We start from the raw sequence: 13,256 nt of genomic DNA, 5'->3' as shown, positions 1-13,256 counted from the left end.
CCCTTTAAGCTGTGCCCCTTTGCTGTTCTTGGACACTGTGTTTCGGGGCCCTGGGCCCTGGGAGATAGATTCGCTCCAGGAGGTGGATGAACACAGTGTGGAGAGGCAGCCTCGTCCTCTGTTCTCTGAACCGTAACCAATGTACTCCACCCACACTGAGACTCCAAACAGGTGACTCCTAACACACGCCTCAGGTGTCTTCAGCACCTGGAGCTGGATAATCCAGGAGGGCATTACTAGAACATTCCACAGATATCACCCACTCCCTGACATCCACCTCAATTTTTCACTTCTTGATTATCCTGTCACTCGTTTAACAAAGTGGAAGGAATCACTAAATCTTTGGCTGTTCCTGAAGACTCTAGGGCTGAACCTGGGACAGCTGGATAAAGCATCCAGGGGCCATTCTACCAGCAACTGCTAGAAGCTTCTACTCTAACCCTGAAGTTGCCCTCAAGATAAGCAAGAGTGATTTCATACCTGTTGTCATCTCTCGATACTTTAGCCGTTTGGACCCCCCAGGGTCAATGCAGCATATGGATAAAAGTACTTCTGCTGCACTGATAAAATAATATATAGAAGATGTATGACTCTCTCCCTATGCAGGTACTTTGTTATTAGTCAAATGAATCATTCTTGCAGGTGCCTGGGGAAGGCTAGGGCCAGCTGACATCTTTATGATGATTATACAGTCTTTGTGTCTCATGCAACTAAAAATAGCTAAGTTGGAACATTTCAATAGGCCTACATTTTTTCTGCATAAGTGAAAAATCGAGCCCATTAAACCTCTTGAATCTGCTTAGCGTGGCTCTTTGCTTTGAATACAATGTTTTATTGCTGTTGATTTTGGTCAGTAAAGCTAGAATAGAAACCAACTACCCAGTCAATTCAACTGGCTGATTTTCTGTGCAAAGTTTGATTCTTCTCAACAAACTGAAAAAAGCGTCCCCAAACATCCTTGCTAGGTGATTGTTTTTACCTCTCAGTCCCACAATTAGCCCCATCTGACCTCTTACCCACCTACTCTGCTGTGTCAATGTCAGCAGCCTAAGATCTAAACGATTGGTTCTGAATATTATAGAGTAATTAAAGTTTCTATGATTGAATCAATAGCGCCTCAAGGCTTGATTTGGTGCACCTTTGGTGCAGCTGGTTCAAACACGCAGAAGCTGCATTTTAGGATGCAAGTGAGCCTTCGGCATCATGTCCTCCTGGGTGCTCAAGGCCTTGGCAGGACTCCTGTATCTTAACCCTGAAAAGGCTGGCCGAGGAAAGTGGTTTTTGAACTTGTGTTAGGCCTGGAGGGCATGTTGGCTGCCCCCAGGTTCTGCCTTGACCTCCGTCGGGGCAGGTATACTCTCTACAAGCTCTGCTCTGGTGGCGACCCTGGGTGTTGTCCAAGAGTGTCGCCTGGCCAGGGCTGCTGTGGCTGCATACCCCAGATACCCTCCTCTGGGACACTCAGCACCAGGACCCTTTGCTCGTGGTGCTCCGGGCTTAAAGCTCACGCTGGGATCCCACTGCCTGGATCCAAACCTGGCTTCACTTTGACTGTTTGTGTGAACCTCTCTGACCCTCATGATCCCTATTTATAAAATACAGATAAAAAGACGTGGTTGCTATTCCTTTTCTACAATTCCCCAAAGGAAAAATTCCCTGAAAACTGATTTTTCATCACTCACCTGGCAGCGAAGCCTGAGCTGACCTGATCATTTGCTGCAGAACCAGGATGATTGGCAGCTTCACTTCACCTACATTTCACGGCAACGTCATTAAAGAGGTTGGTTACAGAGTGCAACCCCCAGACCTCGCAGTGTCATACCTTATATGACCCGTATTACCCATCTATAATTTGAAGAATGCTGACTTCCGAACCCTGCTCTACCTCCAAGGGTTTTACATAAAGAACAGTGGGCTGTGGCACCCACGTGAATGCTCTTTGTGAGGATGAAATAGGATACCTCTACGGTGTCTTGCACACAGTGACTGCCGACCTAAAAATACTACAGCTATAATTCTTTTTATGTGAACCAGCCAACATTCATCTTGCAGCCAGATCCCCAAGTAGTGGCTCACTGAACTGACCCAGTCAGACACCAGACACTGCTCTTCTCAGGCACAGGGATTTCTTGGGATATGACTTGGTTCCAGAGGGGCTGGGGCTGTTTCAGTCCCCACTGTAAGCTCAACACGCCTCACAAAACTGACACAGAGTGGGTGCTCAGGAAAGATGATTGAACAAATGGATTAACAGATGGCTGACTAAACAGATAGAGCGTCACAGATAGCAGATGCTTAACCAGTGTAGTTAAAAACTAAGTACATTCCTAAAACACACCAATGAAAATCCAGATTCCTTCTGAGTGTGAGAGACCAAAGCCCATTGGGTTGAGCTGCCTGGGGCCTCCCGCTGGAATGGATTATGTTAGAAATGGTTAGGAATAGTCATCAGCTACACACATGAAGATGCTGGTCTTGTGTGTGGTTTTTGGCTCTGACACCAAAGGTGGAGCAGGGCTGGGCTCTGATCAATGGACAGTCAGCCACTCCCATCCAAACAGGATAGAAATAGATGGGAAAGTCCAAAAGCATGGATTTGACCCAGAGAATGTGATTTCTGTCATTCAGTGTTGCAGGAAGTTAGAAAAATATCTCTAGAGATATAGGTACAGCCTTTTGCCCATAATAAAATTCTGACATTTTATCATTTCAGCAGTTCGGAGATTTGAGGCTGGCTTCCATGGATTTGCACTATAAATATAAAGAAAATGGTTGAATTCTGTTTTACTCATAGGAAATCTAACTGAAGCTAATACTAAGATCACTGGGCCATAAAGCTTATGTCCACTAGACACACCTGAAGAGCTTATTAAGCCACAGAGTGCTGGGCCCCTCTCAGGGAGGTTCTGACTCTGTAGATGGTGGTAAAGCCTGAGAATCTGTGTTTCTATCAAGTTCCCAGGTGTTACTGTTGATGCTGGTCAAAGGACCCCCTGAGAACCACTGATACAGATGTCAAATGTGGACTCCTTAGCATGTCTACTGCCACAATATAAGGTGTTTGGATTCAGGAGTTTCTCAAGTTTTATTTTACTTTTTTCTTGGCCAGTAGCAGAAACATCATATGAAACATATGGGAAGAGAAATGACTGGAAAATACCTGAAATTAATTAAAAAAAAGAACTTACCTCCACACCTTTTCTCTTCTACGCTGCTGGATCTTGCCACAGATACTTCTGGGAAAACAAAGTTTAATCACAATGTATAAAGGGTGTAGGGAAGGCAGATCACATTAATGATTCATTTATGAAATGTCTAATGATTTTGAGTTTTATGTGAGTCAGTTTCCAAAAACCTGATTGTTTTTAAAAACATCTTTCTCTTTTTTTTTTTTTTTTAACCAACCGGAGATGTATTTGGTCAAGGTCACCTTGATTGGAAAGGGGTGAGATTCATTATTACAGAAAGAAAATGCTATGGTCCCTTGGGTTGAAACCAGGGCACTAGTTTCAAAATAAGGCTGGCATATGTGCTGATTTTCTGTTACAATGTATTCTGCCAGCTGGAACCCCACAGTGTTTGTCTGTAGTATTTCTGCCTCAGACTTTTTGTCTCATCAAAGTCAGTGTTGTCACATTCCCTGGGGAGGGGAACCACTCCACCAGAGCTCAGAGGAAATTGCCAAAACAAATAATCTTCCTACTCGGAGCCCATTCATGATCTTTGCCATGCCCCATGTGAAACTGACAAGTAGGATGCCAATAAAAGGAGAGATCCACCTAAATGTTTAACCCCAAGGATGAACACCATTTCAAGAATCCAGAAACACTATTCTCTCCTGTATTTATTTCTCATTCGTTAACAAGAATTAAAAATATGTCTATGGTTGAGAAGGAAACAACAATAAACACACTTGCAGTTCTAGACCACAGAAGATTGAGGCACATTTTGAGGCTGAAGCTGATAGTTTTTTTCTAAAATAATATCTTTCCTTTAGTGAAGGAAAACAAGGCATTCCCTGTTATTACCTTGTAAGAGGTTAGTCTCTGCTTTTGGCCCACATCAGAGTGCTAAGGCACATGGTGGGCATATATGAAATGATTTGTAAGTATCTAGCCCATGCCTACAGTGAGCATGTGATGGGTGACTAGCTATCACTAATAACTAAACATCGATTTCACATGGAAAAGCCTGTAGCCAAAGGGCCAAACCAACCTCTTCTCCAAGACGAGAGCAAGGACAGCCTTCCATTTTCCCAAATAAACTAAGGTTGTATGAAGCGAATGGCTCTCTTTTCTCTGTGCAAACACATATGCACAACCTTGCCAAAGCATTTAACTTAATATTAAAGTAACCAAATAGCCTATTTTCATTTTTTGAACAAACTATTATGACTGTGTTATAGGCAATAAATTGTAGAAGACATTGTGCTTAAAAATACCTTAAAACTCATGGCCTAAATTCAAGTCTACAGACACAGTTATCTACAAATCTATAATCACCTTGAAACCACAAGAGTGGATTGAATCATCTCTGTTTTAGCAACAGGACCTCATAGAACAGATAAAACTCCCACCTACGAATCATTGCCTCTCAAAATATTGGAAATGATTTTGTTCGCACTAATAAGCATCTCCCCTCTTACCTGGGAGGAAATTGGAATCAAAAACACAGGGCCGGCTCTCCGTGGTGTTTCCGGAACACTGGCTGCCCACGGGGAACAGAAGGATGCACTGGCGGATGCGGACCTGGACTCCAGACACATCACACTCGGACCATTCTGACCACTCCGACCAGCTCTCTGCAGCGGCCAGAAGACAGGAGATGCAGCAACAAGACCCACTAAGATCCATCAACCTGGAAGTTGGGTCAGCTTATGTACATTAAGGTTTCATATGATGTTTATAGTGGGTCTGTGTATAAATAAGATGGACTTGTATCTTATGACCAGTCCAGTAAATAAAATACAAAGGAGCAAGAATAAAAGAACTCATATACCTTTGATTAGAAATAATGTGCTTAAAATATATTTTCTAAAACTCACATTATTTTAATGCTCTAAATTAACTGTATTAGACACTCCATAAGCTAATGCATGAAGCCTGGCTGTGCATGACCCTTCCTTGGTGGGGAAGAGATCATCAATGCAGACCCCATTCCTACGGGGTCACACTGAAATCCTTATCCAGAAAATTTCTACAGGCCTCAGTGCCCAAGCAAGAGAAATGACAGTGTGTTAATGAGAAAGTCCTGGTTGTGAAAGGGGTTCAAGCTACTACAGATACTTTCTTTCCAGTTGTGAAAACAACTTTGCAGGGTCAGTACACCAAAGGCAGGCTGTACTTGTGGTAGAATTCACTCTATCCCTTGTTTACTGCCACTGAAGCACATCCACACACAAGTCGTCAAAGCCAAAAGATGAACTAGCTAAAGTCACTTTACCCCAAAAAGGAAGATTTGCTAAGATGTGTTAATCCACCGGACCTACAGATGTGTGAAAAGAGAGAATTAATACTCATTTTATGTAAGGAGGTTAAAAAATGAACTCTCAATATTATTTATGAAATATTAATAAAGTAAAATAATGTTTTTCTATGCAGCTTGGCTTTTTCCTCTTTTAAATTAAATTTGGCAACCAAAATTATGTTTTGATCCATTTTAAAGGGTATAATTTTTCCTTAGAAATGTGGATAGTGCCAGTTTTGGGGATGACTGAGAATCTGGTTTCTAGGCACTTTTCAGTATACATGGAACCTTCAAGGAAAGTTTGCAGGAGCTAGTTAAAAACGTGTGTGTGTGTGTGTGTGTGTGTGTGTTTCAAAGTCGAAGTTAGACTCAGAAGAGATTGTCTCATTTTCATTCCAAGTGGTCCATACATGGCAGAAAATGAAGCTAATTTTTGGATGGGGAGGGTTGCTGTAGGGCATCCACTGGGCACACGGGCCAGCTGTCCTCGGAGCCCAGAACCCCCATGCCCACGGTCCTGGGGGGATTCCTGTGAAGCCACTTCACAAGGGCTCTCCTACTTCCCCACCTTGATTCTCAGCAACTAAATGTCAGCTCCCATTACCAGCCTAAATATTTTAAGAACACTTGGTTATCACCGGTTTCTGCAACTAGTTCTGCAACTACAGCGTGCTGAGAATGATTCCACTGCAGGACAATGTATTACGAGGTCACATCACCGGCACTAGTGCGGCATTGACGTGTTCCCCTCTTTTGGTCTTATCGTGATGTGGTTTCATCATTTCACCATTTGTATATCAGGAAAAGGGTGAGTCTGCCCTGCTGTCTGCACGGGCCTGGCCGGGTTGCTTACCGGGGCAGGGCTGCGTGTTGCAGAGAGCCTCTTCCGTGTGCAGGCCCAGGCAGATGTCGCCTCCATAGGCAGGGGCCGGGTTTGTGCACGAGCGGGTCCTCATGTAATGTCCACCTCCACATGTCGCTGAGCACTTTGACCAGGAGGACCAGCAAGACCACACGCCATCCACTGGGAAGGGACACAAAGTCACACCGCTTCTGAAATCCACATCTGACCCTGGTGATGTGGCTACAGAGAGAGTCTGCACTGTGCGAATGTACTGTGCACACCACGGACCATCACAGGAGGGGATTCAGGATCTTCCAGCTGGTTTTTCACATTCCTCCCTACGCTTCTTCAGTCCCTCCTATTCTTTCAGGAAATAGTTCTAAGCATGTAAAATACAAGCACGAGGATGACCAAGGAGTGCATGTACATCTGCAGTACAAAAGCCAGTCTCTGGGAAAGACCATGAACTACAGAACAATGTTCTCTAGTTGTTCAGGTGAAGCCCCAGCGAGCGCTACCTCTGCCAGTCGCCCAGGACAGAACCAGTGTCTTATCCTCCTTTTGTGTCACTTGCAGTTTACAGAACTGTGGACTCAAAGATTTCATGGACAGAGAGGCAAGGAGTGTTCTTAGCACACCATAGGTACTTAACTGATGTCATCCACAGAACACACGCCTGTCCAAATTCACTTTGATTCAAAAGGTCTCCCCTCCATGAGATTCTCACTCACTGTTCCTTCTTCCTTGTACTTACTGTTTTCATAATAAAGAAGAAATAAATTATCTTATTGAATTGGAATATGACTTAGGAACAAAAAACCATCTGCTGTCCTTTGTCAGCCAAGGTCTGGAATCAGTTCTGAATCAAACACGAATTGAGAAAAAGGAGTGATGGAGAAAGACCAAGCTATTTCTTAATGCTGGGAATAAATTATGTCAGTGAAAGTACTAGTTAGACCAAACCACAGAAGAAAGAGGATCATTTCAACATGGGCTCAACTTCCAAACCTTACTGCAAGTTTTGATCCACATTAGAATTGGAGATCGAATTTTTCATTGATTAATTTAAGAGGTAGTTTTATATTTCTCAGGTCTTCGATTTATTTTCAAACTTAATCATAATGAGAAAACTTGTTTTTAAAGAAAATAGACCACCCCTTTGTAACTGTTTCTTGTGGACCCAAGAGGATAAAGGAGGAGTAAATGCATAGGGAGGAAAGCATCCGAAATGAGGTAAAAATAGCCTATAACTGGCCGGGCTGCTCAACATCCAAAGCCCTGAGCTCTTCCAACCCCTCCCTGTTGAGTTGCAGCCTGGCCTGTGTTAGGAATTTTCTAGGAAGTGGGAGAGAGAATTGACATTTGCCCCACTCAACCCCCTGAACTCATGCATTCCCAAGTGGAAAGTGAGGAGGGCCACTCTGAATATTTTCACAACCCTCTGTGGAAACTTGGCTCTCGAAAAGAAGACGAGGACAGAGCTATTTCAAGACATTAAGGTTACGTGTACATGATACTGCCTTGACCATCACATCAACGAAAATAAAAACAGCCACTAGATCATGTTAATGGGATGTCTCGGACACGGGCCTGAGCCTTGCACTCAGAGGCCAGGGCAGCATCCGAGCATCTGGAGGAGTCGGTACATTCAGCCAACGGCAGCATGGACCTGTGTCTGGAGCCTGGGGAGGCGGAGTGGATGGAGGGATCCTGACTTTCCCATGTGGCTTTCCCTCCCCCACTTTACAGGATGGATCCTCATCTAATCATGCTGTCCCAGGGGTCCCCTCTCAGCCCCCGGGGAGGAGCCCTTCCATTCTCCAGGCTGGGGCTGTGGGAAAGACATGTCTCTGTGACCTTTCCCAGCCCCTCAGCATCACTTGGCCAGGAAAGCTGGGTAGTTTGGAGGGAAGCATCTCCTGAGACTGGAGAAACTCAGGCAGAGACAGTGGAGGAGGACTGGAGCAGCTGGAGGAGCAGGAACATTACTGAGTGACCCAGCCACAAAGCTGGGAACTGTATTTTCAGTTTAATGTACATGTTGATTCTTCCATCATCCATCCATCCATCCATCTATCCATCTATCCATCCATCTAATAGATGCTCACTAAGTACTGCCACAATCCAGTTCCTTGTTTAAGGAACTCAGAAAGTTGTTTGTACCAACTGAAAAAGATGCTATATTTGCAGCGGTCTGTGCCTTTAAGACCAATGTACACAGTATTTGGAATGACCCCTCATGCCCCACCCCTGCTTGTCTATATGGCCAACTCCCATCTGTCCCTCAAGACCCAGTCCAGGGGCAGCCTGCTTGGTATAGCTGCCATGATTCCAGCTCCATGGGTCCCCAGCTGATGTAGCCACTGCATCTTGTCATCAACCCAACCATACTGGGTTGACATTATTCACAGGATACTTCCTCACTAAACTCTTAAGTTCCTTTCTGACCTGGACCAGGTCACTGTGTCTTTCTTTACTCAGTGAATAGCACACAGCAGGTGATCCAAAAATGTTTGCTGAAAAACTGAATGAATAAAGAAAGGAAGATCAAGTAACCAACTGCTTATTTTCTCATCATTCAATAACCATCACTGAGAGTTATTTCGAGTGTGTGCCAGGCCCACGCTGGGAGCTGAGGGCACTGCTGTGAGTGAGATGGCCCTGCCCTCCTTGGGTGGTCACTGTGACAAAGTCAAAAGGCAGGATGCACAGCCAGAGGCCAGCACTCAGAATGGCCGTGAGGCATTGGGTTAAATTAAAGATCTTCTGACTGTGGGAAGGTCAGGGGGAAGCGATCCAGTTGACAGAGCTGCGATCAGAGCCAGGGCAAGAGGAAGGCACAGATGGTTAGAGCATTAAAGGTGACAGAGGAGCCTTCGGGGCTGTATTAGCAAACAACGCCCTAAGCGGGGGCGAGGGGGCTCCTTAAGGTCATTTTATTAACCCTGCGCTTGTGTGGGAAGCCCGCAGAATGAAAAGCCAGGGGTCAGGAGGAAGACCCAGACAACACAGCTCCTGTGGGTCTCCAGGAGAGGATGCTGCATGTTTAGAGGACTGACCTCAGGAGGATGTAGACCCCTGTCAGCTGAGAGCACCAGGGACAGGCTTGGCAAGGCCCTGCTGGGCTATCCCTGATAACTGTCACTCTGGTGAGGACTCTGTGGTATGGAGGGAGGTCAGTTCCAGGAGGAGCTGGGCACATCAGAGTCTGGGAGGGACCAACCTCCAGTTTAAAGACAGGATACCACTCTCTGGACCATAGCAGCCCAGCCCACTTCTCAAGAGATGCAGTGCTTGGGGCCATGATCCCTTAGAGGGGCTCCTGAGAATACTTCAGTTTCTGTTAAAGCAGAAGAAATAGATGAACATAATCCAGCCTAGGTGATATCTGTCTTTATACCAATGAAGTTGGAAGAATATATCTATCTATATCTATATCTTTATCTACATCTGTATCTGTATCTATATTTATAACTGTTATATATCTACATCTATATCTACATCTATATCTACATCGATATCTATGTCTACACTTATATCTACATCTACATCTATATTTATATCTATCTATCTATCTACCACAAATTATGTCTCAAACATAAAGCCAGGGAAGCTGAGTGAGAAAGTCTTCCAAGGCCCTTGATGTTTCGGTCTTTTCCAGATTACTCGATCCACTCACCTGGGCACGGCAAGATGTTGCATTCCTGGTATTCCAGGGAGGGGCCCAGGCAAGGCATGCCCCCAAACTTGGGCTCCGGATTGTTGCAAACACGCTTCCGGTTGCGAATGCCCCTGCTACAATCTCGGCTGCACTGTGACCACGAGGTCCAGGCTGACCAGGCCCCATTGATAGTGTGGGCAGAGTATCTCCCAGCACGCAGGAAATCACCAGAAAGGCCTGTAAGAGAAATGGCCAAAGCACGATTCTGTTAGGAACTCTTAGAGTAACCAGAGTCCAAACTAACTTTCATTCTGTAGCACTGTCTGCTTTGCTTCTGCAACTATACTCTCAAATATCAGTGGAACACTCTTTACACACCTCAGAAGCACAAAACTAAATAAAAATAAAATTGCATTTTACATGATAATCTCCTATAACTCAAGCTTCTTTCTCTGCAGTTGCTATTAACAGGGGTGCAACTAAGTACTCAATTTGTCAATGTAGCAAAGTCCTTATACAGGTAATAGGGTTTTTTGGTTAATAGGTCACTTATTGTTCTGAGAAATTTCTTACAAAGAAAATACACCTTTCTCACTTCCATTGGGAATTCTACAACAAATTGTCCTTGTGCAATTCATGTTCATTTTGATGGAAATGCCTACTGACTTAAAATATGAAAAAAATATTCAGTCATTTTCTCAAAGGTAGGCAGTGTGACACAAGTTTTAACAAAAAACTCTCAAAGTATGCCATGAAGTTCTGGGGAAATGTGAGAAGACAGATGTGTGAACAGTTCTATCCACTGTTAAGTGTCTTGGTTGTCTACTTAAAAATTCTGGCTCAGAAACCTAGGCAGATGCTCTTCAGAGAAAATAGATTAGAAACCATTTTCTCTGACGAGAGAGTAGTTTGTGGTTAATCAATAAAGAACACACAATTTAGCCTAATTTCATGTGATCAGAGGCAAACAGGTCCAATTTTGTATTCTAAAGATATCAATACCAAAACATATGGCTAGTCATTAGAACTTGAAGCCATTAAGACACAAGAAGGATGAAGTATTTTTTAAGCCATTCCCACAATATACTTTTGGAGGAAATATAAGAAGTCTTTTATAAATGTGTATCAAAATATTTCCTTAGTTTATATCATTTAAAATGAATATTAGTGTTGGTTTTATATGTATCTGAGAATGGAAGGATTAAAAAATATATGTTCAGTTAAGAGAATAAAGTTAAAGAAACCATGTCATTCATTTTCTCTTTTTTTACTTTGATGTCATAAGAAGTAAGTTCACAGCCTGCTCTGAAATAAGGGAATAAGTGACTGAACTGGAAACAGGGTTGTCAGATTTAGCAAATAAAATACTGGAAGCCCAGTTACATTTTAGTTTAACTGGGCTCTTCTATGAACTTAGAGATAAGACAGAACACCTGTCTCTGGAAGCGAGTCAGTCCCTACAGAGTCGCTTACTCACCGTCGGTGGAGCAGCTGCTGGTTCCATCGCTAGAACAGTACCGCATCTCAATTCTCTGCCTTCCCACTTCCAGCAAGTTTGGATCAGGCAGGCGGGCCTTGCACGTGTACCGAAATCGCTGCTCGTAGTGGCCCCCATTGTCAGAGATGTTGACAGGTGTCCAGGGTGTCCAGGGTGTGGTCTTCTTCAGCTCAGGGCATGGGTTGGTATTACAAGGCTGGTACTCCTGGAGGAGAAAACACATGAAGTATGCTTATCATACTGCAGAAATAGAGCCAGGGGCATCCTTCCTTAAGTGAAGGAGAAGGCTCTCTAAAACTTCAGGTCCTGACACCCACCAGCTACTCTGCAAAGTTAAAAGGACATTTTTTGGTCAAATTAGGCATTTAAGAGATGTTCGGTGTTCAAGTTAACTGCAAAGAAATCTGCACAGTTTCTGCATCAACAATGAGAATGAGATAATAAATGTAATTGTATGTGAATAAAAATGGTGATTCCCCCCAAATCATCTTCCTTTCATTGATAAGTGACCCAAAATGCTGAATATTCTAACGTTAACTTTAGCTTTTTTTTTTTTTTTTTTTTTTTAAGATTATAGTTAAAATGAGGGAATCAGAATTTGATTTTTGGACCTCATTATGTTCAGTCTGAGATTTATATTTTAAGCTCTGGACCACAGATTCAAAGTGTTAGAATGGTAGCTTTCCAGTTGATAACACAATACATGATAACTTTTGGTCTATAAGAAATTTTCACAAGATTTCCCAAGTTAATACATTGTTGGCATTTTTCAGTCTCACCTCCCTTCCCCAGTACCAGCTACCTCCATTGTAAGCACAGTGGGGAGGACCCTGCAACTGGGACATGCCATTTTTGGGCGGTGAAATTTAGGCCTCTTAATCTGGCAAGAATTTTAAACATTATGTCTTCAGAAACATTACCAAATCTAAGGGGCACAGGGTTTGACCTGGAACATAGCACTAGATGTTTCATTAGAGGGAAAACCCACAACATATAATACATTCAATTATGGCCATACTTTTTTTTTTCTTTTTTTTTTTTTTTTGCAGTACGTGGGCCTCTCACTGTTGTGGCCTCTCCCATTGTGGAGCACAGGCTCCAGACGTGCAGGCTCAGCAGCCATGGCTCACGGGCCCAGCTGCTCCATGGCATGTGGGATCTTCCCGGACCAGGGTATGAACCTGCGCCCCCTGCATCGGCAGGCAGACTGTCAACCACTGGGCCACCAGGGAAGCTCTATGGCTATACTTTTAAAATAATTTTATTAATGTTAAACATACATAGAAAGGAAGAGTTAAATAGTTTCCTAAGATTTATTATGAAAAAGAGAATTGTTTTTTCCTTCCCCCATCTCTTTCAGTTTAATATCTAGATACTTATCCCTTAGAGCTAACAACAAGAATTTTCCAGTATCAGGCATTATCCATTAACTGTGCACTATGGGAAAAGATTTAGCTCTTTATTCTTTACCCCTTTACCCCTCTCCCTGTGTCTCCAACACAGATGCAGCCTTCCCATCTCCCATCATCTTAATGTAGTTATGCTGCACTTTTGGTTAGATCCATATCCAGTATTTGCACTTATCACTAGATGAACACTATCTACAGGTGACTGGTGCAGAGAGCTGATTGGTTTCTGTTTCGTGTCCAGTTCCCTCACAGTCCGACTCAAGGACTCGCCTGGTTTGTCGGGGTCATTGTCTACTTTCTATGAACTTGTCATGAATTCACTCCCCATCAGGTATTTGGACACAGTAGGAACTGTGATGGCTGGTTTATGCTTTGAAA

The 13,256-nt window shown here is 43.6% G+C and overlaps 1 protein-coding gene across 4 annotated transcripts in view; it reads right to left on the bottom strand.

Moving 5' to 3' along the window:
- Positions 1 to 13,256, bottom strand: part of SEMA5A (semaphorin 5A) — a 492,799-nt gene that overhangs the window by 16,794 nt on the left and 462,749 nt on the right. For 3 of the 4 annotated variants that reach the window (XM_082622624.1, XM_082622623.1, XM_082622625.1), the window contains 5 exons: positions 11,449 to 11,674; positions 9,990 to 10,208; positions 6,320 to 6,490; positions 4,646 to 4,801; positions 3,189 to 3,236 (listed from right to left, as the gene is read on the bottom strand). In XM_082622624.1, coding sequence (XP_082478750.1) covers positions 3,189 to 3,236; positions 4,646 to 4,801; positions 6,320 to 6,490; positions 9,990 to 10,208; positions 11,449 to 11,674 — 820 coding nt within the window. The remainder of the gene's footprint in view (positions 1 to 3,188; positions 3,237 to 4,645; positions 4,802 to 6,319; positions 6,491 to 9,989; positions 10,209 to 11,448; positions 11,675 to 13,256) is intronic. The other variant, XM_082622626.1, reaches the window with a different exon arrangement.

This window comes from Mesoplodon mirus (genome assembly GCF_964341445.2).
Source record: "Mesoplodon mirus genome assembly, chromosome: 5".
NCBI classification, from domain to species: Eukaryota; Metazoa; Chordata; class Mammalia; order Artiodactyla; family Ziphiidae; genus Mesoplodon; species Mesoplodon mirus.
Note: the sequence above shows the minus strand (reverse complement) of the source record. Positions and strands in the feature narration are given on the sequence as shown.